This window comes from Chiloscyllium plagiosum, chromosome 2 (genome assembly GCF_004010195.1).
Source record: "Chiloscyllium plagiosum isolate BGI_BamShark_2017 chromosome 2, ASM401019v2, whole genome shotgun sequence".
Lineage (NCBI taxonomy): Eukaryota > Metazoa > Chordata > Chondrichthyes > Orectolobiformes > Hemiscylliidae > Chiloscyllium > Chiloscyllium plagiosum.
In genome coordinates, this window is record NC_057711.1 from 10,517,635 (window position 1) to 10,545,588 (window position 27,954).

The 27,954-nt window shown below is 43.3% G+C and overlaps 1 protein-coding gene across 1 annotated transcript in view; it reads right to left on the minus strand.

Annotated features, from left to right (window-relative positions):
- Nucleotides 1–27,954, minus strand: part of grk4 (G protein-coupled receptor kinase 4) — a 118,964-nt gene that overhangs the window by 72,458 nt on the left and 18,552 nt on the right. The window contains exon 2 of the mRNA XM_043703776.1: nucleotides 18,035–18,130. Within this exon, the coding sequence (XP_043559711.1) occupies nucleotides 18,035–18,130 (96 nt within the window). The remainder of the gene's footprint in view (nucleotides 1–18,034; nucleotides 18,131–27,954) is intronic.

The window sequence follows — 27,954 nt, forward strand, 5'->3', positions numbered from 1 at the left end:
GTACAGGAGTTGGGAGGTCATAATGCGGCTGTACAGGACATTGGTTAGGCCACTGTTGGAATATTGCGTGCAATTCTGGTCTCCTTCCTATTGGAAAGATGTTGTAAAACTTGAAAGGGTTCAGAAAAGATTTACAAGGATCTTGCCAGGGTTGGAGGATTTGAGCTATAGGGAGAGGTTGAACAGGCTGGGGCTGTTTTCCCTGGAGCGTCGGACGCTGAGGGGTGACCTTCCAGAGGATTACAAAGTTATTAGGGGCACCGATAGGATAAATAGACAAAATCTTTTCCCTGGGGTCAGGGAGTCCAGAACTAATAAGTTTAGGGTGAGAGGGGAAAGATATAAAAAAGGCCTAAGGGGCAACTTCTTCACACAGAGGGTGGTACGTGTATGGAATGAGCTGCCAGAGGAAGTGGTGGAGGCTGGTACAATTGCAACATTTAAGAGGCGTTTGGATGGGTATATGAATAGGAAGGGTTTGGAGGGATATGGGCCGGGTGCCGGCAAGTGGGACTAGATTGAGTTGGGATATCTGGTTGGCATGGACGGGTTGGACCGAAGGGTCTGTTTCCATGCTGTACATCTCTATGACTAACTATCACTGCAGTCAAAAACTGTACATAATAATTAAATTCAAAAATTGTTCAATGATAGAAAGTTAATTATATTACGCAAGGAAGAGAGATAAGTTCTTTCTTTTAAGCCCAATTAAATAAATGCTTTAAAACGATGACAGAATCGGTTTCTCACAGCTCCTACAGAATGGATAGCTTTGATATGCTAATTAGTCTGACACAGCTGAGTCACAGATATCTGCGCCCCAAAATGAAGTAAAACACAAATTTGTGACCTTCTTGACGCAGAATGAAACTTTGAACACAAGCCAAAATCCATAATAGTTCAGGTGACCACAGTCAAAGTTCAACCCAGTTCATGATTCAGACATACCAACATGAAACAACAGTAAACCACTCGGTTCTTCAAGTCTGCTCTCGCCATTATCTTATTGAATGTTGATCAGATTTTAACCTTAACTCCACCTTCCTCCGCTCCAACGCTTATTGTACTGTCCCATTCCACATTCCTATTCATCTACTGCAAGCACTACTACATTGTTTGGACTGACCATGATGTTCCTGTCTCCATGTAACATTGCTGGGGATTCAATGATGCACCAACTTAACAGGTAACCATTTAGCAGTGACCAGGGAAGTGAACCATCTGTGACACTGAGGAAACATTTGGACTGGCTGCTTACAGCTCACCATTTTACCAAAGATGGACAATTTTCAAGTTTGCATGTGCCTGGTCAGTGAGTATTGAGATCTCATAACACATTTTTAAAAGATGGAGGACAATTAAACACACACTAATATAAACAAAATACTGCTTTAAACACAGAACCAGAGGAGGCCATTTGATCCATCCTAACCATGCTATAAATTATTACATCTCTCCTCCTCTTTCCCCAGGTGGCCTCAATCACTTTCCCCTTCCAACTATTCACCAATGTTTTGTTTTGTAAGTTATTACTAAAACTGGCTTTCACCATCCTTTCAAGCAATGCATTCCAGACAATCTTAATTCAACACATTGAAAAATATTCTAACTGCCCTTTTCTTTGCCAAATATCTTAAATCTGTGCCTCTGATTCCCAGACCACCTGTCAGTGGAAATGTTTCTCCCCTTCCCCATCCATTCTGCCAGAATGCTTCTTCATTTTAAACACAATCTTTCTTCCTCTCTCTGGGCAACTGTTTGAAGTCATAAAACATACACTTAAAATGTGAAAGTTTGTTTGACAACCTTAATGAACAGCCCGAGTGCAGTTCCTTGCAAACATACAAGTACCTGGCACTTGAATACACAATCAAAATACAGAGGTGGGATAGGGACAAAGCCTCATTAAATTAACAAGTTGGATTTTAAAAATTTACTGAGTGACATGCAATCCTTAACTTCACAAAAGCTAGATGGCAATTTATTTGAGGAGGGGGAAGTAAAAAGTTGAGTTGTAAGAACAGTGTGGAAGAATTTCTCCCTGCCTCTTGCAGAAAATGAAACAGACCTGTCCTTCTTCGGCTTTCCACGGTCAAGGAAGAAAAATATCCCTCCCCATTAGATCCTGATTCAAATCCATGCTTAAAAACTACCATCAGGAAAAAATGTTTCAAAGTTTGTCAGCACAAAAGAAAATTCAAATTTGTTACAGATGCCAAAAAAGTCCTTGAACAAGGGGAAGGAGATGATATGTGGCAAAATAGAGGGTGACCAGAGATAAAGATGACAAGAAAAGCCAAAGGGGAAAAAAAAACCACAGGAAGAGGAAATAAAGGAGAAATGGAAGAGACAGAAAATAAAAGGGAGACGTGAGACAGAAAGACAAGAAGAACACAAATGCGAACAGAATAATTATTTAACTACGACAGACTTTCAATGTTTGCGATGCAGAGTGTTACCAACAACGTGGGTTCAAATCCTGCACCAACCATGGTGACTGTGAAGGATTCTCCTTCTCAACCAATCGCCTTACCTGAGGCATAGGGAGTCTCAAACCACCACCAGTCACCTTTCTCCAGGGAGACAGCACTCTATAGTCCACAAGGCCTAGAGATGTACATCATGGAAACAGACCCTTTGGTCCAACTCGCCCATGCTGTCCAGATATCCTAACCTAATCTAGTACTATTTGCCAGCACCTGGCCCATATCCCACCAAACTCTTCCTATTCATATACCCCTCCAGATGCCTTTTTAATGTTGCAATTGTACCAGACTCCACCACTTCCTCTGGCTCATTCCATACAGGCACCACCCTCTGTATGAAAACATTGCCCTTGGGTCTCTTCCATATCTTTCCCCCCCCCTCACTCTAAAACTATGCTCTCTAGCTCTGGACTCCCCCACCCCAGGAAAAAAATCTTCACCTATTTATCCTATCCATGCCCCTCATGATTTTATAAACCTCTATAAGGTCACCCCTCAGCCTCCGACACTCCAGCCCCAGCCTATTCAGCCTCTCCCTATAGCTCAAATCCTCCAACCCCGGCAAATCCTTGTAAATCTTTTCTGAACCCTTTCAAGTTTCACAACATCCTTCCGATAGGACAGAGACCAGAACTGCACGCAATATTCCAAAAGTGGCTGAACGAACCAATGTCCTGTACAGCCACAACATGATCTCCCAACTCCTATACTCAATGCTCTGACCAATAAAAGAAAGTATACCAAAAGCATTCTTCACTATCCTATCTACCTGTGTCTACTTTCAAGGAACTGTGAACCTGCACTCCAAGGTCTCTTTGTTCAGCAACACTCCTGAGGACCTTACCATTAAGTGTATAAGTCCTACTGATTTGCTTTGCCAAAATGCTGCAACTCATTCATCTAAATTAAACTCCATCTGCCACTCCTCAGCCCATTGGGCCATCTGATCAAGATCTCGATGTAATCTGAGGTAACCTTTGCTGTCCACTACACCTCCAATTTTGGTGTCATCTGCAAACTTGCTAACTATACCTCCTACGTTCACATCCAAATCATTTATATAAATGATGAAAATAGTGGACCCAACACCAATCCTTGTGGCACTCCACTGGTCACAGGCCTCCAGTCTGAAAAGCAACCTTCCATCTTCTACCTTCGAGCCAGATGGCTAGTTCTCCCTGTATTCCATGAGATCTAACCTTGCTAACCAGTCTCCCATGGGGAACCTCGTTGAACGCCTTACTGAAATCCATAGAAATTACATTACTGCAAAATGCAGTAGATACTGGAAAAGAGGGAGGACAGAAACATTAACAACCTCCACCAAAAGAACCAAAAACAAAACCTTCTATTCTTTCATGAGTGGAGTGTTGCTAAAAACACCAGCATTTGACGTCTGTCCCAAACTGCCCTTTAACTGAGCAGCTTGTGAAAAACCATAGTGCCGTGGGTCTGGAGATGGATGTCAGCTAGACCTGGTAGATTGTTGTCCTTAAACAACAACTTGGACAATTGTCATGGCTTTGCCCTTCAGACTTATATGAGCTCAACTGAAATCCCAAGTGGTCATGGTGGGATTCAAACCAGTGCCCTCACAACATAGTCTAGATTATGGATTACTAATCCAGCAACATTACCACTATATCAAAGCCTTCCCTAGCGCTTGTAGAGAGAGGGAAAATAATGGAGAAGGATGGGATTTGAACGAGATTGGAGAAATATTATTTTTAAACAGGACTTTGTTTTCCCTTCTTTGTGTTGAGCTTCATTGACTGGGTTGATCAGAGTTTCTAGTTTCTGTGTTTCCACTCGTCTGATACGTTTTAAATTGAAATAGTTCAATTGGTCTAGATAAAAGGCAAGAGTGGAAAATGTAATCTCTGAAGGCTTGCAATCTCAGTTCAATGAAATGAAAACTGTCTTTTTCTTGCCAAGTGCAAAACTGGCTGGTGTAAGAGTCGCTGTGGCACAGCGAGAGACTTATAACCAGAGAAGATTTCAACAATACAAAAGCAGCAAGGACTGCAGGTCACTAAAATAAATTTCATCATAGTCCTGTGAACCACTGAGCAAATCTACCAGAAAGAAATGACTGCTGGTGAGCTTAATCTGAAGGTCACCACATCTCAGGCAAGGGGAGTGGTTGAGAAGGAGAATTCTTCTTGGTAATCTCAGCCAGCACAGAAACTGAGCCACTGCTGTATCCCTCTGCATCACAAACTAGCCATCAAGCAAGATGATTGTTTTTAAGCCATTCAAAACACCAACCAGCCAAGGAACAGATCTAGTCTTCATTTTAAAGAATGAATCTGGGTAGATGGAGAAAGAGTTTAGTTGGAGAGAGCTAGTGATTGTAGGAATGGTTTTGGACAAGTCTGGGGAGGCAATGATCTAGTGGTATTATCACCACACTGTTAACCCAGAGACCCAGGTTTGATTCAACTGTGCAGATGGTAGAATTTTTTGTTCCATGAAAGAAAAATCTAGAGTTATGAAACGGTTGTCAATTGTCGTAAAAACCCACGTGGTTCACGAATGTCCTTTAGGGAAAGAAGCTGCCATTCCTTACCTATTCTGGCCTACATGTGACTAACCCTTTAGACAATTAGGGAAATACAATAATTTAGCCAGCAACGCCCACATCCCATGAATGAACAATTTTAAAAAGTCTAGAGTTAGACCAATAGTAAAAAGATTTAAACTGAGGAAAGGCCAGTTTTACAAAGGAGGTGTGATATGTCAAAAATGGACTGGAAACAGCTTGAAGTTAAACACCAGAGCAATGGGAGATATCAAAGAGGTGAAAGTTAGCGATTTGAATAAATACATTCGCACAAAGTGGAAAAAGTGGACTCTCAAATGTAGACACCAGTCCCATGAATGTCAAAGAGCATACTGGGAGTTGGAGAACACAGGGATAAAAAAAGCATACATCAGATATCAAAATACTTCCATTAAGCCCAGGGTATGGAAAATACAGAGGTGAGATTAAGAAGGAAATTAGAAAGACAGGAAGAGGGTGGGAGAAAACGTGCAGCAAGTGCAATCCTAAAAAACAGAGGCTCTGACCATCATTTTGCAACCTTGCCTGGTTCCATTTCTGGTGCTGGTGAGCTTACAGGAACTGAAACCTTGTTCAAAGCAAGAAATGGCTATCTGGGGCAGTCAGCCTCACCTCAGCAGTGGGCAAATCACTGGAGAAAAATTCTGAAAGACAGTATAAAAAACACTTAGTGAGAGACAGATGGAAATGTGGTGGAAGAACATTCAATGGAGACATTCAAAGGCATTGGTCAGTGTTTTGGATTGAAATGTTGTGCAGAACTATGGGGGAAAAGGCAGGAGTTTGCCATTAGAAACTACAGCCAGTGCAGCGCATGAACACTAGTACGGCACTTCTTCAGAATAAATCCTTCAAGAGGGAATTGGATCATTATCTGCAGAGGGGAGATTCAGCAAGGCTACAGAGAAAAGGCAGGAGTGTGGCACCATGTGAATTACTCCTGTGGTGAGCCAGCAGACACAACTGGCTTCATGGTCTCCATTCTTGCAGTAACTATTCTGTGACAAACATCAAACTCAGTAACGAGGGGCACATTTAAAGCAATTGGTAAAAGAATTAAAGTGGAAACTGCAACTTTTCTCACCCAATGGTGGGCACAGCAAGGGGATATGGCTAGGTCAGTATTTATTACCCATCCCGAGGCAAAAATACTCACTGCATTTGAAAAGCATCCAGATCAGCACTCTAGGTGCCCTAACCCACATGGCTACAGATTAAGAGCAGGAAAGTGGTCTTAGACCAGGCAGTTGTTTGACAGCTAGCATGTACAACCCTGTATCATAAAATCTTTCCACACATGAATGGGGAAACATTCATGGCAATCACAGGTTGCTCAGTTAACTGAAACTGCAGCTTAGTAAGTGGGCAGAAGGTTCATTGATGCCCACATCCAAACAGAACATAGAACAATGCAATGCAGAACAGGCCCTTTGGCCCTCGATGTTGCACTGACCTGTGAACTATTCTAAGTTCATCCCTCTATACTATTCCATCAGCATCCATGTGCTTAGCCAAGGATTGTTTAAATCTCCCTAATGTGGCTGAGTTAACTACGTTGGCAGGTAGGGCATTCCAAATCCATGCCACTGAGTAAAGAACCTGCCTTTGACATCTGTCTTAAATCTATCACCCCTCAAACAAGCCAACGACATCATCCTAGGAAAAGGTCTTTCACTGTCCACCCTATCTAATCCTCTGATCATCTTGTATCTCGCTATCAAATCTTCTCTTAGCCGCCTTCTTTCCAATGAGAACAGACCCAAGTCTCTCAGCCTTTCCTCATAAGAGCTTCCCTCCAGACCTGGCGACATCCTGGTAAATCTCCTCTGCACCTTTTCCAATGCTTCCACAGGAGTTAAATAAAAATATTTCAAGGGAAAGAGGGTGGAGGGCACTGAAATGGAAGAGGGCTTTGGCATACAAATACCCTGTTTGTTAACCTTTAGCATGGTGACATGCTTAGCATTGATGAAAATGGCCATATCTTCAGCCTGCTGAGTGTCAGCCAAAGCTGAGTGGGTAACATTCCCACATCTGAATCAGGAGTTGTCAGTTCAAGTCCCATTCTTGCCGGAGACTTGTGCACAGGGATCCAGGCTAACAGGCCAGTGTGCTGCTGAGTGAGGCAGTGATCAGAGGCACAATCTTGCTTCCCAGGTAGATAAAGGGTCTCACTATTTCAAAAGTAGTCCATTTCTCTCTAATGCCCTGACCCATCTTAATCTCTCAACCAGCATCACTCAAAATTGCTTGTAGCTGTCCCTCAAGCTGTTGTTTTTGGGAGCTCTCTGTGGATAATTTGGTTGCCATATTTCCTGATAACACATTCCAAGCACTACACAAACTCAATTTTGTTTAAAATTAAGATTACAAACTAACCGGAATCTTCACTGAAACATGGAAGCAGAGATCTGCAATGCCTTTCAAACACTTAACAGAACCTAGGTTTTGCCGTTGAAAAGCATCCTGCCTGATACATCCGCTCCCACGAGGTGAAGCTTTTAGCTGTTATCAATGCCTCACCACAAACCACTGTGCATCCTGTCATTTGCAATTAATAAAAGATACAATTTTCTCAACATATGTGGCCTTGATTATGGATCACACATACAGGTGATCCATTGGGGTGGAGGTTGGGAGTGTAAGAATTACAAACTACGTCAAAGGGAAAGCTAAATAAGTTAAGCCCTGGAGTTCAAATGATAAATCATTCTAAGAGTGAGTGCTCTCAGAACATTTATGGTGGTGATAGCAGAATAGACCTTTAACCTAGTAATCTTGTCATGGGAACGGATGTAACAGACAAACCACTTAAAGGCAAAGTTTAGCTTCTGTTAAGTGCTTAGCAACAGAAGTAGGCCGTTCTGTGCTCCCAACCCTGCTCGGTCATTTTTGGTTCATCACTGATCATCAATACAATGCCATATTCCCACATTGTCCCCAAATGCCTTGAGGCGATTTACGAATGTCTCTCGAACATGCTCAATGATTGAGGTTCCAGTATTTGATGATGTTGGAGATCTCTGCTTCAATGAAGATCCTGCTAAGTCTGTAACCTCAATCCCAGCAGCATTAAAAGAACAAACTTGCATTTATATAGCACCTTTTATGTTTTAGGAAATCCCAAAGTATGCTACTGAAAACTAAATACTGTTGTCATAAAGAGAGAAACCAATTTGTGCACCGAAAACTCCCAGAAACAGTAGTGCCAGACAGAAGCAAGTTTTAGTTGATTGTTAATATAGATCGAGACATGGGGAAGAAATGATCTTCTTTGAAACAGAAACTAGGAGGAGTGGACTACTCAGCCTTTCGAGCCTCCTTTACTATTCAAAATGGCTGATCCTCCACCTATTCTTTCTTTCCATATCCCTTGACACCATTAATATCTAAAAATTGAAATAGATCTTTTTATAACCAGCTGAGACTAAACTATCTTTGCCTCATCTAAACCGATATCTAGCATACATTTCCTCAGCAGCTCGCAGCCTGTTAGCCTAGATTTGTGCGCACTAACCTCTGGAAGCACAGAAACAGAGAAAGTATGAGCAGCAGTCGGCCATTTGACCCTTTGAGCCTGCTCCACCAATCAATACAATCATGGCTGATCAGTCAACGCAGCCCCCATTCCCCCTTCTCACCATGCTCTTTGATCTCTTTGGCTCAAAGAATTATATCCAACTCCATCTTGGAAAGAAATGTTTTGGCCTCAGCTGCTTTCTGTGGCAGACAATTCCTCTGAGTGAAGACATTTTCTTTTTCATCTCAGTCCTCAATGGCCTCCCCTGTGCCCTTAGACTGTGATCCCTGGTTCTAGACTCATCGGTCATCAGGAATGTCCTTCCTACATTTGCCCTGTCTCATCCTTTTAGAATTTCACAGGTTTAAGATCCCTCTTGTTCTTCTAAACCTCACAAACAAAAAAAAAACAAATTGCAGGAGAAACCCAGCAGATCTGACCGCGTCTGTGGAGTGAAAGTGGAGTTAACATTTCAAGTTTAGTGACCCTTCTTCAGAACCTAACCAATCCAGTCTCTCTTATGTAAATCCTGCCACCTCAGGAATCAGTCTGTAGTGGGACTCAAATTGACAGCCTCCTGACTCAAGGCTGCCCACATAAGTGTCTATGACTGAAACTCCATAGACTGAAGAGATGACCACTCTCAGCATTGCAAAGTACATCACCGTGACTTAGTGGGAGCTCGAATCTTGTAGGGTTAGAAAATGTGGATCGACAGCCAGTCCGCTACTGAAAATCCAAACAATCTTCTGGGTTCTCCATAAAACCGTCCTACCCTTCAAGGCCAATCCTACCCAAGCTGGTTGATATAAATATGGTTTATAACTGTGAAAGATGGATTCACATGTCAGTTTGAAAACAAAAAAAAAAATGCTGGAGATCACAGCGGGTGAGGGAACATCCATGGAGAGAGCAAGCTAATGTTTCGAGTCTAGATCACAAAGCTCTGATGAAAAGTCAGTGACTCAAAATGATGGCATGCTTTCTCTCCATGGATGCTGCCTGACCAGCTGTGACCTCTAGCATTTTTTGTTTTCAGTGCAGGTCCAGCATCTGTTGTAATTTGCTCCTACATGCGTCAGTTTGTCAGTCCAACCAGCAAATCCTTCCATTAACTCCACACAATTCGCAAAAAAGAGAAGACGCAAAGAAATGCAGACAAGCTCAGACATAAAAATTGAGAACAATAGTTTCTAAGCTTTTCAGTATCGAGGTTCACCTCAACGAGGCAAACAATTCCACTTTTTTAATATAATAGCTGAAGTGATGCAAATATTCTCTCATGCTCAATAGCATAAGTATTCATATACATGCTCAATATGCAGAAGTGTTCAGTAGAGGACTGATGTTAGCAGGTCACTGCCTTCGATAATCAACTTCTCACCTTGTCACGGAACAAGTCAATTGAAAACCATTGGTCTAGAAACTGAAAAAACACAACCAAGATACTTACTGCAAGAAGGAGAAAGTGAGGTCTGCAGATGCTGGAGATCAGAGCTGAAAATGTGTTGCTGGAAAAGCGCAGGTCAGGCAGCATCCAGGGAACAGGAGAATCGACGTTTCGGGCATAAGCCCTTCTTCAGGAATCAAGAAGGAGAATTCAAACATTACTTTCTCCACCAACAGGGCAAAAAAGTGTTGAAGGGGAAGAAAAAGAACTAGAGTCTAATTTATTCCATCAAGTTTGCACAAAGAAAAGTTTAGAGGCTCCCCAAGGATGTAACTGCAACACAGTAGGACTGATGCACTCCCCAGAGGAGGAGGACTGGTGTAACATGGCAAGGGTTAGCTTAAATAAGGAGCTGCTGAGCCCAATATGAAGAATGCTATGAGCATTCTCTCAGAACCAGACAAGTTCTGCAAAAATCACTTTGGGACAAGCTTACGAATTTTGCACTTTAGCAACTCAGCTTGACTTGTGCCAGAGGGAACTCACAATCTAAATACCTCTTTGTGTCGGATCAATCAGCACCTGCAATGTGAAATTCAATATCCTTCTTTCCGTTGGCGCTTTCTCCTGCACAGTACTTCAGCAAAACTTGAATGTTGCAATTCAGGTCTATCACTTGGGGTACCATAATAGGTTTATCGCATATACTTTTACTAAGAATCAGTGGATTATTACAGCACAGGAGCCAATTCGGCCAAATCATGTTTGCATCTCTTCATGTGAAAATTTCACATGATGCCATTCTCCTGCCTCTTTCCCATAACCCGACTTAATAGCCTAGTTTCCTTTAGAATGCCTCAATTGAATTGGTCTGCACCACGCACTTTCAGGAACGTGTTCTCGTGGTTCAAGCCTATTAGTAATTACAGTGGTTCAAAATTAGTGCTCTGTCTGGAAAATGAGACGAGTGTAGGTTTAGCACAATTTTGGCAATACTACTCGATAGGCAGGGGCATGGGGTTAAGAAACATAATAAAATGGCAAAACAGACTCAATGGGCTGAATGGCCTAAGTCAGCTCCTATATCCTATTCCTCAGGGTGCATCAGTTTCTTCCCACAATCCAAAGGTTAGGTTAATTGACCATGCTAAATTGCCCATAGTGTTCAAGGATGTGTAGGTTAGGTGCATTAGTCAGGAGTAAATATAGGATAATAGGGTAAGGAAACGGGTGTAGTTGGGTTACTATTCGGAGGGTCGGGATGGACTTGTTGGGCCTAATGGGATTCTATATATGATATCTTACAGTTTTATTTGTGCACAGACTCAAGTCACATTATTTATAATGTATTACATTACAGATGGCATGTGTCAATGTAGGGAGTATGGTCTGCATCAAAAAAGTCTGGGTTCAAATTCTACCTGCCTTGGAAGACGTCCTGACACATCCAAACACACAGACATTTTTTATTTGTCAGCGTGGTAGCTGCTGACCAGTTAAAGTGACTAAGTGACTGGGTGGATCGGGTGATGCTTGACACATGTGACTGAGTAGTCAATAAACTCTACCCTAAAGGAAAGGTTGCCTTAAGTTCTGTTTAACCAACAGGCTTCGATCAGAGTGAACAGCACATGCACAGTCAGGAGGGCCATAAAGAATTCTAAAACCAAAAATCTTACATCTTCTTCGCAAATCACCAGGAAGAGGCAACAGTCAAACACTTCATAGGGACATGTGGCATATGCCAAAAGAAATTGAGAGGGAGGTGGTAAAGTTAAACTGATTTGATAAGAACAAGTACATACATGTGCAAGTAAGCTAAAGATAATTAAGGAATTGATTGTAAAACAATTAACCAGCATTTGAAAGGACAATTGACCCATCTCACACCACATGGCTCTATTTAACTACTAGGTGGGACCATTTGCACACAATATTTGAGTACATTCAGGGAGGTGGTGATGTCATGATCAGGTCATTGGACTCATCATCTGCAGCCCCAGATTCTGGAACCTCCTCCCCATGGCAGGCGGTGAAATATAAATTCAATAAAACTCTGGAATTAAAACTGGTCTAATGGCAACCATCTAACTACTTTTGATTACTGCCCTTTCCTGGTCTGGCCAACGTGCGAGTCCAGACATCCTTTGAAATGGCCTAGCAAACCACTCCGATCAAGAGAAAATTAGGGATGGGTGATAAATGCTGGTGCAGCCAGTGATGCCAATATCCCATGAATACTTCTTATTAACAAGTCTTTCATGTCGATTGTGAGATTAAAAGAAACACTTGTATTTAAACTACATTTTGATGCATTTGAAATGAACACTCTTAGACTAGTTCAGAAGTTACATGACACTAGTTAGAGTCCAACAGGTTTATTTGAAATCACAAGCTTTCTAAACGCTGCTCCTTCATCAGGTGACTTCACATCAGATTGGATAAGACTCTCCCAAAAAGTTTTATCCAGGATCCTGTGCATTCAGTCAGTGCATTAAAGAGGTTTAATCCAAGACTGGACTGAATTGTAATCGCTGCTCCAAAGTGAAAGGTTACTGCGCATAGACAGTGCTCCAATAGCATTCAATGTTGAGAAGTCAAATTCCATACAAATTACCATTGACCATCCTAGTGATAACAATCCTCGCAAATCAATGAAGGCATTTCACTTGGTTTAACACATAAACTGGGCCCTGACCAGATATGGATTCACTTATTTTAAAGTAACATCCATGAACTTACCATTAATTAGCTCTACACCTTCAACATTGAACTGTTCCACACTTCAGCAAGATGAGAGAAAGAGTTTGGAGGAAAGGTCACAGGCCATTGACAAACCCTGAAGTTGTGGAAAATCCAAAAGTGCTTGGCGCACAGTAAGATCCTTTTCTCTTGGTGTTTGCTCAAGTTTCCACTAAGTACTCCAGTTTCTTCCCACAGTCCAAAGATGTGCAGGTTAGGTGGATTGGCCATGGGAAATTGTCCGTATTCCAGGGATATATAGGCTAGGTGGATTAGCTATGGGGAATATGGAGTTAGGGGGATTTGGGAGGGGGAATGCTCTTCGGGGGATTGGTGCAGATTTGATGGGCCGAGTGGCTTCTTTCCAAGCCTGAAATTACAATGCCTCACAATATTCACTTTTGGTGCTTTGTGGGTGGAGGGGCAGGAGAAAAATGTTGACCGGGAAGAATTCCTCTGCCTCTCTTCAAATTAGAGGATACGTGGTCCTTACAGATGTTTCCAATGGCCTGGATGACTCGGAAAGTCCAGAACCAGAAGAGGGTTCTGGGTGGGAAGAACACAGTAGGCCATTTAGGCCTGAGGTGAGGAGAAATTTCTTCATCCAGAGAAGAGTGAGCCTGTGGGTGAATTCTCTACCACAAAAAGTAGTCGAGGGCAAAATATTGAATGTTTTTAAGGAGTTAGATATAGTTCTTAGGATAAAAGGATCAACAGGGAGAAAGCAGGAATAGGGTATTGAGGTGGGTGAGCAGCCATGATCATACTGAATGACAGAGCAGACTTTAAAAAGGGCTGAATGGCCTGCTGCTATTTCTAGGTTTCTGTTTCACTCAGCACACCAAGTGGCTGCAGCTCTTCAGCGCTGCGCTGGAGTGTATGAGTGCAGGTCTATGTGCTTGTATCTTTGAAGTGTGGCTCAAAACCACAATCTTCTGACTCAGGAGGGAGAACGGTACCCAGAGGACTGACTCCACAATGTCAGAGTTACAGAGCAGAAAGCAGCCTTCTGTTTAACCAGTCACTCATCAACTATCTGGGGAACATAGTCACACACGTCACAACTTACAGAACGACTTTACCAAATTAACACAAGCAGAATATCATTTGGACTCAGAATATAAATTATAACTTGGATGCAGTGTTACTGTCCCTATCCCTGAACTGAGAGATCCAGGTTCAAGTCCTACCATCTCCAGAGCTGTGTAGTAACATCTCTGAACTGGTTGATTAGAAACATTAGCTAATTCTTTTAAAATTATAACTTGGTTAGATGAAGGAGTGAGATAATGGGATGGGGATCCTTCTGGTTTTTGTGGTTAGGTTGTTTATTTTATTAAGTTCTATACAGCGGGCGGTAATGAATAACTAAAAATAGGAATCATCTTCCAGATGTGAGGAATTTCTTTAGGTTTATTGTTTGGCACTGGACCCATTGGCATGATCAAGAATCCTTTTCTTCTGATTACATAATCACACTCAGAAGCAAGCGGAAAAAAAATAATATTTTTACAAGATAGCTCAGTAGTTAGCACTGCTGCCTCAGTACCAGGGTCCCAGGTTCGATTCCAGCCTCGGGTGATTGTGTGTGGAGTTTGCACATTCTCCCTGTGTCTGCGTGAGTTTCCTCTGGATGCTCCAGTTTCCTCCCACAGTCCAAAGATGTGCAGGTCAGGTGAATTGGCCATGCTAAATTGCCCATAGTGTTAGGTGCATTAGTCAGAGGGAAGTGGGTCTGGATGCGTTACTCTTCGAGGGATCGGTGTGGACTGGTTGGCCCGAAGGGCCTGTTTCCACACTGTAGGGAATCTAATCTAATCTAATTAGCAGTTAAGATAAAAATAGTCTCTTCCTCCACAGGTGACCAAAGTTAACACCGTAGGTGTAGGAGAAGTAGGTCATTCAGCCCATTGAGTCTGCTCCACTACTCAGTGAGACCACGGCTGAGCTGATAATCTTCAACATCACTTTCCTTCCATTTTCCCCATAATCTTAGATTCCCTTACTAAATAAAAATGTCTTTCTCAGCAGCGAACATAGCTGACAATCCAACTTCTACAGCCCTCTGTGACCCTCTGGGAAGAAATTCCTCTTCATCACTATCTTAAATGGTTGAGGTTATACCCTCAGGTCCTAGACTCTCCCATGGAAACAACCTTTCTGCATCTATCCTGCCAAGTATCCAAAAACATCCTGAGGTGCTTCACAGGAGCAGCACCCTCAGAACCAAAGGGAGAGGCGTAATATTAGGTCAGTTCACCAAAATTTTGGTCAAAAATAGAAATTTTAAAGAAGAATCTTGAAAAGGAGAGAAATACTTGTGAGTGATAATTCCAGAGCTGAGGACCAACATGGTTGAATGCATAGATATCATGGTGTGCTGGAAGTGCAGGAAATGGAGAATAGGATGTACAGTTCTACATCTACCTGCCACTGTGAAGGAGTCTCTAGTTAGTGGTCGAGCAATAAACAGATTTTGCAGTGGTGAATGCTGGAGGAGTTGCACTGTAAGTGAAGGGGTCTAAAGGGGAAATGAAAATGACACGCTATATTCCTCTAATTCGACATCTTCGCCTCTTGACGACTAAGAACAAGACATTTCGGATCAGGATACTCCCTTAAGTCATTCCATAACTCTCATAGTGAAAGTTTAAAAAATAGAATTACGTAGTCAGCATAAGGGCAGGAAGGAAGCAGGACTGGGTGCAAGAGAGAGATAAGGGAGAGGGAACTGAAAGTGCCCTTCCACTACTGGGCGGGGTGGAAGACATTTCAATGGTGCACTCTTACCAACACTGTCAGAGCAACATCACTGGGTTGATCCCGAATCTTTCGTGTCCAGCCAAACTTGCGTCAAAGGCTGCTAGCCAAGATTATTAAAACATCCTGATCCTGCAGCTTCAATCAGTGTGATTGCAATTCCTTATGCTCCCCTTCCCAAAAGGTTAACACACACATTTGCAAACACAGCTACGTAATCCTGCACGTTCTGTTCTAGATAGAGAAGCAAACTCTATTATGGCAAAGAAGGCCCTGGATTAGTCAGAATGGCAAGGGCTGCAGCATAAAGTCTCACACGAACCCAGATCCAACATTACACACACTTGGCTCCGTCATAAATTGGGGAGAGGGCCTTTATAGTAAACTTCATGGGATAATCTTAAAGGGACCGTCACAGATTGCTCCCCTCACTGCTGCAGGTCTACAGGAAAAGAGCACAGGCGAGTAGGATTAACCAGATAATTTGAATGTTGAACAGCCCATTTTAGTGCTGTTACCTGGAATACAAAGCTAGCCTCAGGAATTGTGACCCACATCTAGCTTGCTGATTCCCACTCGAAGAAAATCTGCCTTCCCTAACTGATCTGACCTACATTTGACTCCAGACCCACAGTAACACGGTGAACTCTCACCTGCTCTCTGCAATAGCCTAGACAGCCAATCAGGGATTGATAAGTTTCAACCCTCACCAGTGACACCCACAAGTTTTTTTTTTAAAAAGGGAAAAAAATATAGCTCACATTGGGAATCTGCAACAAAAGTGGAAAATGCTGAGAAACAGCCAGCAGGCCAGGCCACTTCTGCAGAGAGTGGGCACTTTAGCATGCTGCCTCTGTCTGATGATGGGTTATCAATATAAAACATTAATTTTGTTTCTTTTTCCAGGATGCTGCCTGGTCTACTGAGCATTTCCAGCATTCAAGTTTGGAGGGCAGCATGCTGACTCAGTGGTTAGCACTGATGCCTCACAGCGCAAGGGTCCAAGGTTCGATTCCAGCTTTGGGTGACTGTGGAGTTTGCACATTCTCCCTGTGTCTGCATGGGTTTCCTCCAGGTGCTCCGGTTTCCTCTCACATTCCAAAAAAAAATGTGCAGGTCAGGTCAATTGGCCATGCTAAATTGTCCATAGTGTTAGGTACATTAATCAGAGGGGGTGTGGATTACTCTTCAGAGTGTCAGTGTGGACTTGTTGGTCGAAGGGCCTGTTGCACACTGTAGGGAATCGAATCTAAAAGCACTCCATTAACTGTAAACGATTGCGAGACACTCTCAGGTCACAGAAGTTGCAACACAAATGCAAGTCTGCTCTTTTTACTACCATGGAATTCATTGCTATGTAAAAACTTACTTCTGGAGTTTATATTTTGTTGAGGTCACCAGCTTCAAGGGGAAGTGAAATTGCTCACATTATTGTCACATTTCAACCTTGCCCTTTTACAGAAAAGATAAATACATCATCTTTCCCCTTCAAATAATCTAGTACTGGTGGCTGCGTAACGCATCTGAAATGTCTCTTTCTGGAAAAGGGCCAGAAATTGTTAAATGCCCCAACACGGTGTAGCTGTTTCAGTCTCAACAGTTACTGAAACCTCAAATGTCTCCAACCCTCACGAGCAACAAAACAGAAACCAATCTGACAGCTGATACGGTAGGACTTTGGTGAAATTTCCTGTAAATCAGGAAATTTGTTGTGTACGAGTTACAGCTGACGAAGTTTGTGTGTTAACTAGCTTATTGTTGACAGCAAGGAGCTACGCAGGTTTTAGATACGCCATCGTGACTTTTTTTTAAATTGCCACTTTACCAAAACATGATGCACTGTGTGATCCTGAAGGTTTTAAAAAAAAAGTGATGTTTCATTTGTAAAGCAAAACAAAAGGGCTTGAGAAAGTCCGATACAGTTCATAGCATTTTGAAGATGGGTAATCCGCCCCTGATGCAATCGCAAACCGCAGAAGATTTTATCACAACTCCTCAAAGAGAACTTACAAAATCTGCCTATATAGGGAATAACAGCAGCCTTTCTCTCGGAGGGAGGCACAGAAACTTGGCAGTTAGACCACTTGTTTCACAACTCCACAGTAACCCCAAAGTACTTTATGGCTACTGAAGCTAATCTAGGGGATAATTATTAGACAGGACAAAATTACCATGTCCACAGTCAATGCTGTGAATTACATGTTTTATCAAAGAAGATGGTACCTTCAACAGTACAGCACTCCCTTAACATAGCGTCCACCATTATCGTTGCAGTGGGACCAAAACGCTGGATTTTGACTCAAAAACAGAGCATGACTAACTGTGCTGTGGCTGAGTAAAACATTACAGGGCATCTGCAACATTGGGGTGTGGGGGGCTTTCAAAAATGCTCTTAATAGATTCTGATGTGGAGGTGCTAATGTTGGAATGGGATGGACAAGGTCAAAAGGCAAGAGGACAGCAGAGCCAGACATCTTATTGTGCACGTAGCAAAAACAAACTACAGAAGCCATGCATCTGGAGTATTACAAGTCAGAACCAGGGCACTCACTCTCAAGTCAAGGGTTGCTTACCAATGGTCTGTCGCAGCTCCTCACACTGACTGATGTGGGGTAACCTCAGCATCTCCCTCCATTTTTTACTGCGGCCTTTCCTCTTCCCTCCACCACCTTTAGGAAATAAATCATAAACAAAAGCTGACCATGACCATCTTTTCAAATAATTTAGTTATACAAAAGCAACAGCAACAAAAAAATTACAATTATTGTGTTTCTAAAAACAAATGCCCCCTGACTAGATTAAAATACACAACCTTGGGAGCCATCAGACTCTCTGGAAATGTCCTGTTCAAACAAATACAAGGTATCAAAATAGAAAAAGATGGTTAATATTAGTCAAACTTCATTTAAAATTATACTTCACTTATTGATTAACCACAGGAGGCAAAGAGCACTGAAGACAAAGCCTATGGGTCCTGACCACATCATGGCCACAGCACTGAAGTCAGAATCAAAACAGACCCCATCGCAGCTCCTGTCACCTATCCGACAATTCGGAAAATCGCTCAGGTTTGTCCTGCCTACAAAAAAGCAGGACAAATCTGATCTGAACAATTCCCACCCCAGTCTGCTTTCAATCACTAGCAATGTGTTGGAGACATGATTGTACTGTTAAGCAGCATTTACTCAGCAAATTGCCTGTTGCGAGGGTCCCCTCAGCTCTAAACCACACCACAGCTCAGTGGTATGCATCAAAGAGCTGAATTCCAGAGGTAGTGTTTCACAGACTGTGGCACCAAGCAGCCTAACTCATTCTCAACTCCTCAGGGACTGAAGAAGTCCATGTCTCAGTCTTGCCACGTTTGGACAATATCAACATTTAGGTTGAAAGGTGGCAGGTAACGTTCACAAGTGCTAGGCAATAATCACCTCTCACAAGAGAGAATCTTGCCATCATCTCAACATTTAATGGCATCACTGAATCTCCCACTACCAACATCTAAGCGGTTACTACTCACCAGAAACTGAACTGGACTTGCCAAATAAATGGGGAGGGGGACGGGTCACAGATTTAAAGCAATGGGTAAAAGAATCAAATGTGATAAAAGAAAAACTTTCACACAGCAAGTAGTCAGGACATAAAAGGCACTGCCTTCAATAGAGATATTAAAAAGGGTCTGTATGCTTATTTTGATTGAAATCACGCGCAAGGGTATGGTTAGATAAGCAGGAGATTGGCATTAGGTAACAATATTTGTTTCCAGAGCCAATTTAAATTTGATGGGCTGAATGGCCTCCTAGATCATAACAGTTCTGCGATTCTGTATTCTGCTCATAAGAACGTGATTGTTAAGTTGCCCTAAACCAGGGGTCAATTCAAGAAAGTGTCTCAGACAGGGACAGAGAGGAGGGAAATCACAATGCAGAAGGTGGCCAGTTAGTCACATCTGGTGGTGACTGGAGAAGTAATCCGACTATCCCATGCTCTAGCTCATTCACCAGAAATGCACACTTTCCCTTTCTTTCAAAAACAAACCCAATTTGCTTTCGAAAATTATTGAAACGGTTGCCCCCAGCGTTAAGACAGCACAGTCCAGATTGTAACAATTATTAAAAAAAGATTTCCTCCTTCCTTTTCTCATTTTGCCAACTGTGCTAAACCCATGCACCTCCTATGTGTGGGAACAGTGCCAGCCCAAAGTGACCAGGGATCCTGCCAAAAAAAGACACTATCCCCAGTCACCTCTGATACCATTCACACAGATGATTGAAAAGATGACAAGGACGAGGACGAGGATGAGGACAGAGAAAAGACACCCAAAGCTCGCTGAATTCCCAGCAAGTTGTCAACACTATCAGGACAGGAGATGTACAGCATGCTCTCTGCTCCGGACACAGTCCGAGTCACTCGCTGTGAGGTACTGATCCAAACTCTGCAAGCAAGATAGAACAGGACCCTGTGACTGATCCCCCAGTGTCAGGAAAGGGAGTTACTTGGAGGAAGTTGGTCTTGACGCCAACAAGATGGAGTGTTTTAATGTGTACGAACGTGGAATGCTTATTTTTCAAGGCAGCATGGTGGCTCAGTGGTTAGTACTGCTGCCTCACAGCACCAGGGTCCTAGGTTCGATTCCAGCCTCAGGCAACATGTCTATGTGGAGTTTGCACATTCTCCCCGCGTCTGTGTGGGTTTCCTCTGGGTGCTCTGGTTTCCTCCCACAGTCCAAAGATGTGCAGGTCAGGTGAATTGTCCATGCTAAATTGCCCATAGCGTTAGGTACATTAGTCATAGGGAAATGGATCTGGGTGGGTTACTCTTCAGAGGGTCGGTGTGGACTGGTTGGGTTGAAGGGCCTGTTTCCACACTGTAGGGAATCTAATCTAATCTTTCAGAAAGAGAAGTGGGGGAAAAAAAAATGAGATTTTCGTAACATAGAACATAGAAGAATACAGCGCAGTACAGGCCCTTCGGCCCTCGATGTTGCGCCGATCCAAGCCCACCTAACCTACACTAGCCCACTATCCTCCATATACCGTTGGGTTGAAGGGCCTGTTTCCACACTGTAGGGAATCTAATCTAATCTTTCAGAAAGAGAAGTGGGAGAAAAAAAAAAAGAGATTTTCGTAACAATGACTGGATAATGGAATTCTGTCCATAAAGCAATGAAGTGAAACTCTGCCTTCTTTGAGTTCATTTGTCTTTAAGACAATGCAGCTGCTGACAGATAATTTGGAACCTAACCTTTCGTTGATGGCTGACTTGGTGATTTCCCCCTCCCCAACCGAGCCCAGAGCCAATCCACATTATTAGAGAGAGAACTAGTTCACTAAACAAAAAGAAACTTTTCACTATCATTCCACTGGCAGGAGGATCAGTAACCAGAGGAAACAGATAAGATAATTAACAAATCCCAGAGGACAGGAGGAGAACTTTTAAAAAAAAAGGATCATAAGGTTAACTCGAACACACTGCCCAAATAGGTGGTGGAAGCAGATTCAAAACTAAATCAGAGAAGTAAAGGGCCACAGAGATAGGGTAGTGGGTTGAATTGTCTGACATTCTTAAATAGTAACACATGCACATCGAATGGAATGGCCTCCTTCTGTGCTGGATCGTTACAATACTCCACTATTAACTGAAACTGGGAGAGGCAGACCAATTCAGAAGGTTACAATTTCTCAAGGGTGTTCCTGAAAATGATATTCCCTATAATTTAGGGTGGTTCTGTATGGGTGATCAATTGGAAGGTTCACTGTTGCTGCTGGGTGTACACCTGAACTTCAAGTGCACACATTTGGTGTGGGGTGGGGGAGGACCGACACCTTGCCTGTTTGTCAATCTGCCTTGGATGTACATCAAACCTCCATCCTCCAAGTCAATGTTCAGGAATTTCCTACCCAACACTACACTGGAGCATTATCACCATTAGGCTTATGATCGCACAACAGTACCTTCACCAGACAACAGGATGCCAGCGATGCACACATCTCAATCAAGTGAAACCCACGAAACCCATTTCATTTGGGATGATGGCAATGCTGACCAATTCAGCATTAATTGACTATCCTCAACTACCCCTGAGAGAGTGATAATGAGCTGCTTTTTGAGCTACAGCAGTCCTTCAGTTACAGGGACATCCTCAGTGCTGTTATAGGATGGAATTTCCAGAATATTGACCCTTTGACTGTGAAGGAACGGTGATTCCAGGTCCAAGGCAGGATGGTGAGACCAGGAGCTGAGTCTTCAGATGATGGAGCCCCCTTGCAGCCACTGGCTTTTTCTGTCTAATTGGTAGAGATCCTGCATTTGGAAGGTGATACTGAAGGAGCCTTGGTGATAATACTGCAGTGCATACTGTAGTCAGCACACACTGCTGCCCATGTACATCAAGGTTGAAGGCAGAGAAGGTGAAAGATAGTAAAGAGGGTGCCAATTAGGAGAGACCGTGACATAGTGGGAATGTTGCGAGACTCGTAAACCAGAATCTCTAGTGTCCAGGGCCCATGGGTTTGAATCCCTTCATGGCAGATAGCGAAATTTGAATGCAATAAAGAAATACCCAGAATTAAAAGCTACTCTAAAGATTACTATGTAACCATTGTCATAAAACTTATCTGGTTCACTAATGCCCTTTGGGGAAGGAAATCTGTGATCTTTACCTGGTCTGACCTCCATGGGACTCCAGAACCCCAAATGTGGTGAAGGTCTTGACAGTCCTCCAAATGGCCTGGAAAGCCATTCAGATCAAGGGCAATATGGAATGGGCAATACTGTAAACGCTTGACTAGCCACTCATGTCCACGCCCCATGAAAATGTTGTTTTTTTTAAATCATGTTACTTTGGTGGTGTTAAGCTTCTTGAGTGATGTTGGGGCTGCAGCCATCCAGGCAAGTGGGGAGTATTCCATCACACTCCTGACTTGTGCCCTGTAGATGATGGACAGGCTTTGGGGAGTCAGGAGGGGAGTTACCTACTGCAGAATTCCCAACCTCTGGCCTGCTCTTAGAGTCTACAGCGATTAAGCATAGCAACGGGTCATTCGACTCACCATGTCCATGCCAACCAAAAAATCACTAACCTGCACTCAGTCATTATGCCCCAGTATTTTAAGTGCTCAACCAGATGCTTCTTAGAAGCAGGTACTCTTGCAGCATTTTAGTGGGCGGCACGGTGGCACAGTGGTTAGCACTGCTGCCTCAGCGCCAGAGACCCAGGTTCAATTCACGCCTCAGGCAACTGACTGTGTGGAGTTTGCACATTCTCCCAGTGTCTGCATGAGTTTCCTCCAGGTGCTCCAGTTTCCTCCCACAGTCCAAAGATGTGCAGGTCAGGTGAACTGGCCATGCTAAATTGCCCGTAGTGTTAGGTAAGGGGTAGATGTAGGAGTATGGGTGGGTTGTGCTTCGGCGGGGTGGTGTGGACTTGTTGGGCCGAAGGGCCTGTTTCCACACTGTAAATAATCTAATCTAATCTAATTTATGTAAATGGCTAGTACAGTTCAGTTTCAGGTGAATGCTGACCCCCAAGATAGTGGGGGATTCAATGACAATACTACTATTGAATGGCAAAGGATGATAGGCATTCACATAGGGAATGTACCAATCTCCAACAAAGTTTGATAGCACCCAAGACAAAGCAGCCCACTTTATTGACATCACATCCATAAGCATCCAATCCCCACCCAGAAAGCAGCAGTGAGTACCATCTACAAAGTGACTGCAAAATCTCCCTGAGGTAACAGTGGCTGAAGGACCTGAACTTAAGGGAATTTATATTTGCCAGGAATTGGTGTTGGAGAGACTGTTAGGTCTGAAGGTTGATAAGTCCGCGGGGCCTGATGGTCTACATCCCAGGGTACTGAAGGAGGTGGCTCAAGAAATCGTGGATGCGTGATTATTTTCCAAAGTTCGATAAATTCAGGATCAGTTCCTGCGGATTGGAGGGTGGCTAATGTTATACCACTTTTTAAGAAAGGTGGGAGAGAGAAAACAGGAAATTATAGACCAGTTAGTCTGACCTCGGTGGTGGGAAAGATGCTGGAGTCTATTATAAAGGACGAAATTACGACACATCTGGATAGTAGTAACAGGATAGGTCAGAGTCAGCATGGATTTATGAAGGGGAAATCATGCTTGACTAATCTTCTTGAATTTTTTGAGGATGTAACTCTGAAGATGGATGAGAGAGATCCAGTAGGTGTAGTGTACCTGGACTTTCAGAAAGCTTTTGATAAAGTCCCACATAGGAGGTTAGTCAGCAAAATTAGGGCGCATGGTATTGGGGCAAAGTAGTAACTTGGATTGAAAGTTGGTTGGCTGACAGGAAACAAAGAAGTGATAAACGGCTCCATTTCGGAATGGCAGGCAGTGACCAGTGGGGTACCGCAGGGATCAGTACTTGGACCGCAGCTTTTTATAATATATATGTTAATGATATAGAAGATGGTATTAGCAATAACATTAGCAAATTTGCTGATGATACTAAGCTGGGTGGCAGGGTGAAAAGTGATGAGGATGTTAGGAGATTACAGGGTGACCTGGACAAGTTGGGTGAGTGGTCAGATGCATGGCAGATGCAGTTTAATGTGGATAAATGTATGGTTATCCACTTTGGTGGCAAGAACAGGAAGGCAGATTACTACCTAAATGGAATCAATTTAGGTAAAGGGGCAGTACAGAGAGATCTGGGTGTTCTTGTACACCAGTCAATGAAGGTAAGCATGCAGTTACAGCAGGTAGTGAAGAAGGCTAATAGCACGCTGGCCTTCATAACAAGAGGAATTGAGTATAGAAGCAAAGAAGTTCTTCTGCAGCTGTACAGGGCCCTGGTGAGACCACACCTGGAGTACTGTGTGCCGTTCTGGTCTCCAAATTTGAGGAAAGACATTCTGGCTATTGAGGGAGTGCAGTGTAGGTTCACGAGGTCAATTCCTGTAATGGCAGGATTACCTTACACTGAAAAACTGGAGCGACTGGCTTGTATACCCTTGAGTTTAGAATACTGAGAAGGGATCTGATTGAGACACAAGATTATTAAAGGATTGGAAACTCTGGAGGCAGGAAACATGTTTCCGCTGATGGGTGAGTGCCGAACCAGACGACACAGGTTAAAAATACAAGGTGGACCATTTAGGACAGAGATGAGGAGAAACTTCTTCACCCAGAGAGTGGTGGCCGTGTGGAATGCTCTGCCCCAGAGGGCAGTGGAGGCCCAGTCTCTGGATTCATTTAAGAAAGAGTTGGATAGAGCTCTCAAGGATAGTGGAATCAAGGGTTATGGAGTTAAGGCAGGAACAGGATACTGATTAAGGATGATCAGCCATGATCATATTGAATGGTGGTGCAGGCTCAAAGGGCAGAATGGCCTACTCTTGCACCTATTGTCTATGATCCATACCCACAACCACTTCCATCTCAAAGGACAAGGGCAACAGATACATATAAGCACAAATACTGTGCATATTTGCCTTCAAACCACTCACCATCCTGACTTGGAAATAGATTCAATGAATCTTCCTTTAATGTTGCTGTCAAAATCCTAGAATTCCCTCCTGAGGGCATTGTGGGTCTGCCTACAACATGTGGATGGCAGTAGCTCAAGAAGGCAGCTCACCATCATCTTCTCAAGGACTAGAGACAGGCAATAAATGCTGGCCCAGCCAGCCAGCGATGCCCATGACCCACAAGTCAATAAAATATCACTGACCACTTGTCAGCCCAAAATGTTGGCAGTGTGCATGTGGCAGCACACAGCCTGGTTTGAGTCTGCATTAAACGAACAGAAACTTCTATCAGCATAGTTCACTCAGTAACATGCACTTGAGATTTAGAACATAGAAAAGTACAGCACAGAACAGGCACTTTGGCCCACGATGTTGTGCCGAGGTTTAATCCTAATGTGAAATATAGTAACTTAACCTACACACCCCTCAACTCACTGCTATCCATGTGCATGCCCAGTCGCTTAAATGTCCCCCAGTGACTCTGCCTCCATCACCACAGCTGGCAACGCATTCCATGCATTCACTACTCTCTGCATAAAGAACCTACCTCTGACGTCTCCTTTACACCTTCCTCCTAATATCTTCAAACTAGGACCCACGTACCAGTCAAACCTGTCCTGGGAAAAGTCTCTGGCTAACACGTCAGGCAGCACAACTGCCCAAAAGGGGAGAGACCTATTAGAACAGTTAGTTTTTCAGCAGTTTCACCACACTGGCTCTTACCATTTTAGAAGCAACTACACTAACAAATATCATTCATTGGAAAGAGCTGTGGGGATTTCCTGAAACAGTGAATGTTGCTGCAAAAATGCAAGTTCTCTTTTCCTAAATAAGACCTAGAGAGAATATAAATCAACTGCCCTCCCACTGATATTACTCTTTAGATCTTTTCATAACTGTTAGTACTGCACTTTCTCACGCCCAAAATCAATTAGGTGCTTCCCCCCCAACCCCAAACACAAACTTCAAAAGACTTAAATAGCACAAGGTTTCAGTTTTTTTGAAAGAAAAAAACATTTATATACAGACAGTCCCTAAAATCAACTATGCATCTCAAAATGATAATTAGGGTGAACAAATCCATTGAGAAAAATGCTCATTTTCTAGAGGAATAGATTCAAAAAGCAGGAAAGTCGTGTTACTTGGTAAGACCACACTTTGGGTGGTGACCACATCTCAGGTCACCATTGTACCAAAGATATTACTGCAGCATTAGAGACAGTACAAAAAAAGATCTGCAAAGATCACTCCATACCCGACGGTTTGCGAACCTCAAAAAAAAAAGACCAAACTTGTAAAATTCTAACAGGACTCGGAGTAGGGCGCAGGAAGGATGTTGATTAGGTGATTAGATTCCCTACAGTGAGGAAATAGGTCCTTCGGCCCAACCAGTCCACACCGACCCTCCGAAGAGTATTCCACCCAGACCCATTTCCCTTTGACTAATGCACCTTACACTAGGGCAATTTAGCATGACCAATTCAAATCTTTGGAGGAAACTGGAGTACCCGGAGGAAGCCCCCGCAGACACAGGGAGAACGTGCAAACTCCACAGAGACAGACAGTCACCAGAGTCTGGAATCAAACCTGGGACCCTGACGCAGTGGGGCAGCAGTGCTAACCACTGAGCCACCGTGGTTCTGGACTCCCTGGTTATCAGGGGTCACAGTCTGAGGATACAGGACAGGCCATTTAGGACTGAGGTGAGGAGACATTTCTTCATGCAAACTGGCTGAAGGCAAAACATTGAATGTCTTCAAGGAAGAGTTAGATATAGTAATAATAGTTGAGGCAAATAATAGAAATACTCTTAAGGCTAAGGCAGGAAAGTGAGGGAGGGAAACAGAAACAGAAGAAGGACATGTTGGTAGGATGACAGGGTGCAATGGTGAGATGAGACAAACTTTGCTTGATCCCAGTCAGAACAGACAGAATGTTCTGTGTTCATAGATAATCACGTCAGTGATTACCTCATGTTGTTGGGGAGTCAGCAGAGATCAACGAGGCTAAATGCTCCTAAAAATCTGCTCATACTTCATCACCAGAAACCATGCCAGTGACATTCCCCCTTAGAGCAGCAGTCTAAGTACCTTGAACTCACTAAGTTGTAACAGGAACCATGAGCAAAATTGGTCATGCTGATGCAGCACTGATTACATTGATAATGCTTAGACTTGTCCTTTATTTTATGTACATAAGCAACATTTACTTCTACACTGCTGAAGCGAGGGCTCGGGGAAAATAAACATGGAGTTGGGGGGTGGGGGAGGCAATTGGGAAAGTGCAAGAGATTCAGCAATAGTTTGGGGGGGGGGGGGGAGGCTGCGGTGAAAGAGAAGAGTTAACCAGAGCTATCACCTGCAGTAACCAAACTGGAAAGCTCCAGCTGTTGTATAAAAAAATGAGGTGAATAACTGTATGATTGCATCCACAGCTCCGGCAAAGTTAGCAACCCGGCGATGGAAAATTAAGAACTCTGCAGACCTTACATCAAGGGAGCTTAGAAAGACATACAGAGTGGAGCTTGTAACAAATACTTCACAAGCCCACAAAGTGACAAATTGCCTTGCACCCAAAGTACTGGGTTTTTTTAAATTTAGATGTTGTTGCACTGCAGGAATTGCAGCAGCCAATTTGCACACAGGGAGCTCCCACAAACCAGTGATAAAAAGATGTTGATTGCGGGAACGTACTGGCACAGTAAATGGAGTCATAAAGATGTACAGCATGGAAACAGACCCTTCGGTCCAACCCGTCCATGCCGATTAGATATCCCAACCCAATCTAGTCCCACCTGCCAGCACCTGGCCCATATCCCTCCAAACCCTTCCTATTCATATACCCATCCAAATGTCTCTTAAATGTTACAATTGTACCAGCCTCCACCACTTCCTCTGGCAGCTCATTCCACACACGTAGCACCCTCTGTGTGAAAACGTTGCCCCTTAGGTCTCTTTTATATCTTTCCCCTTTCACTCTAAACCTATGCT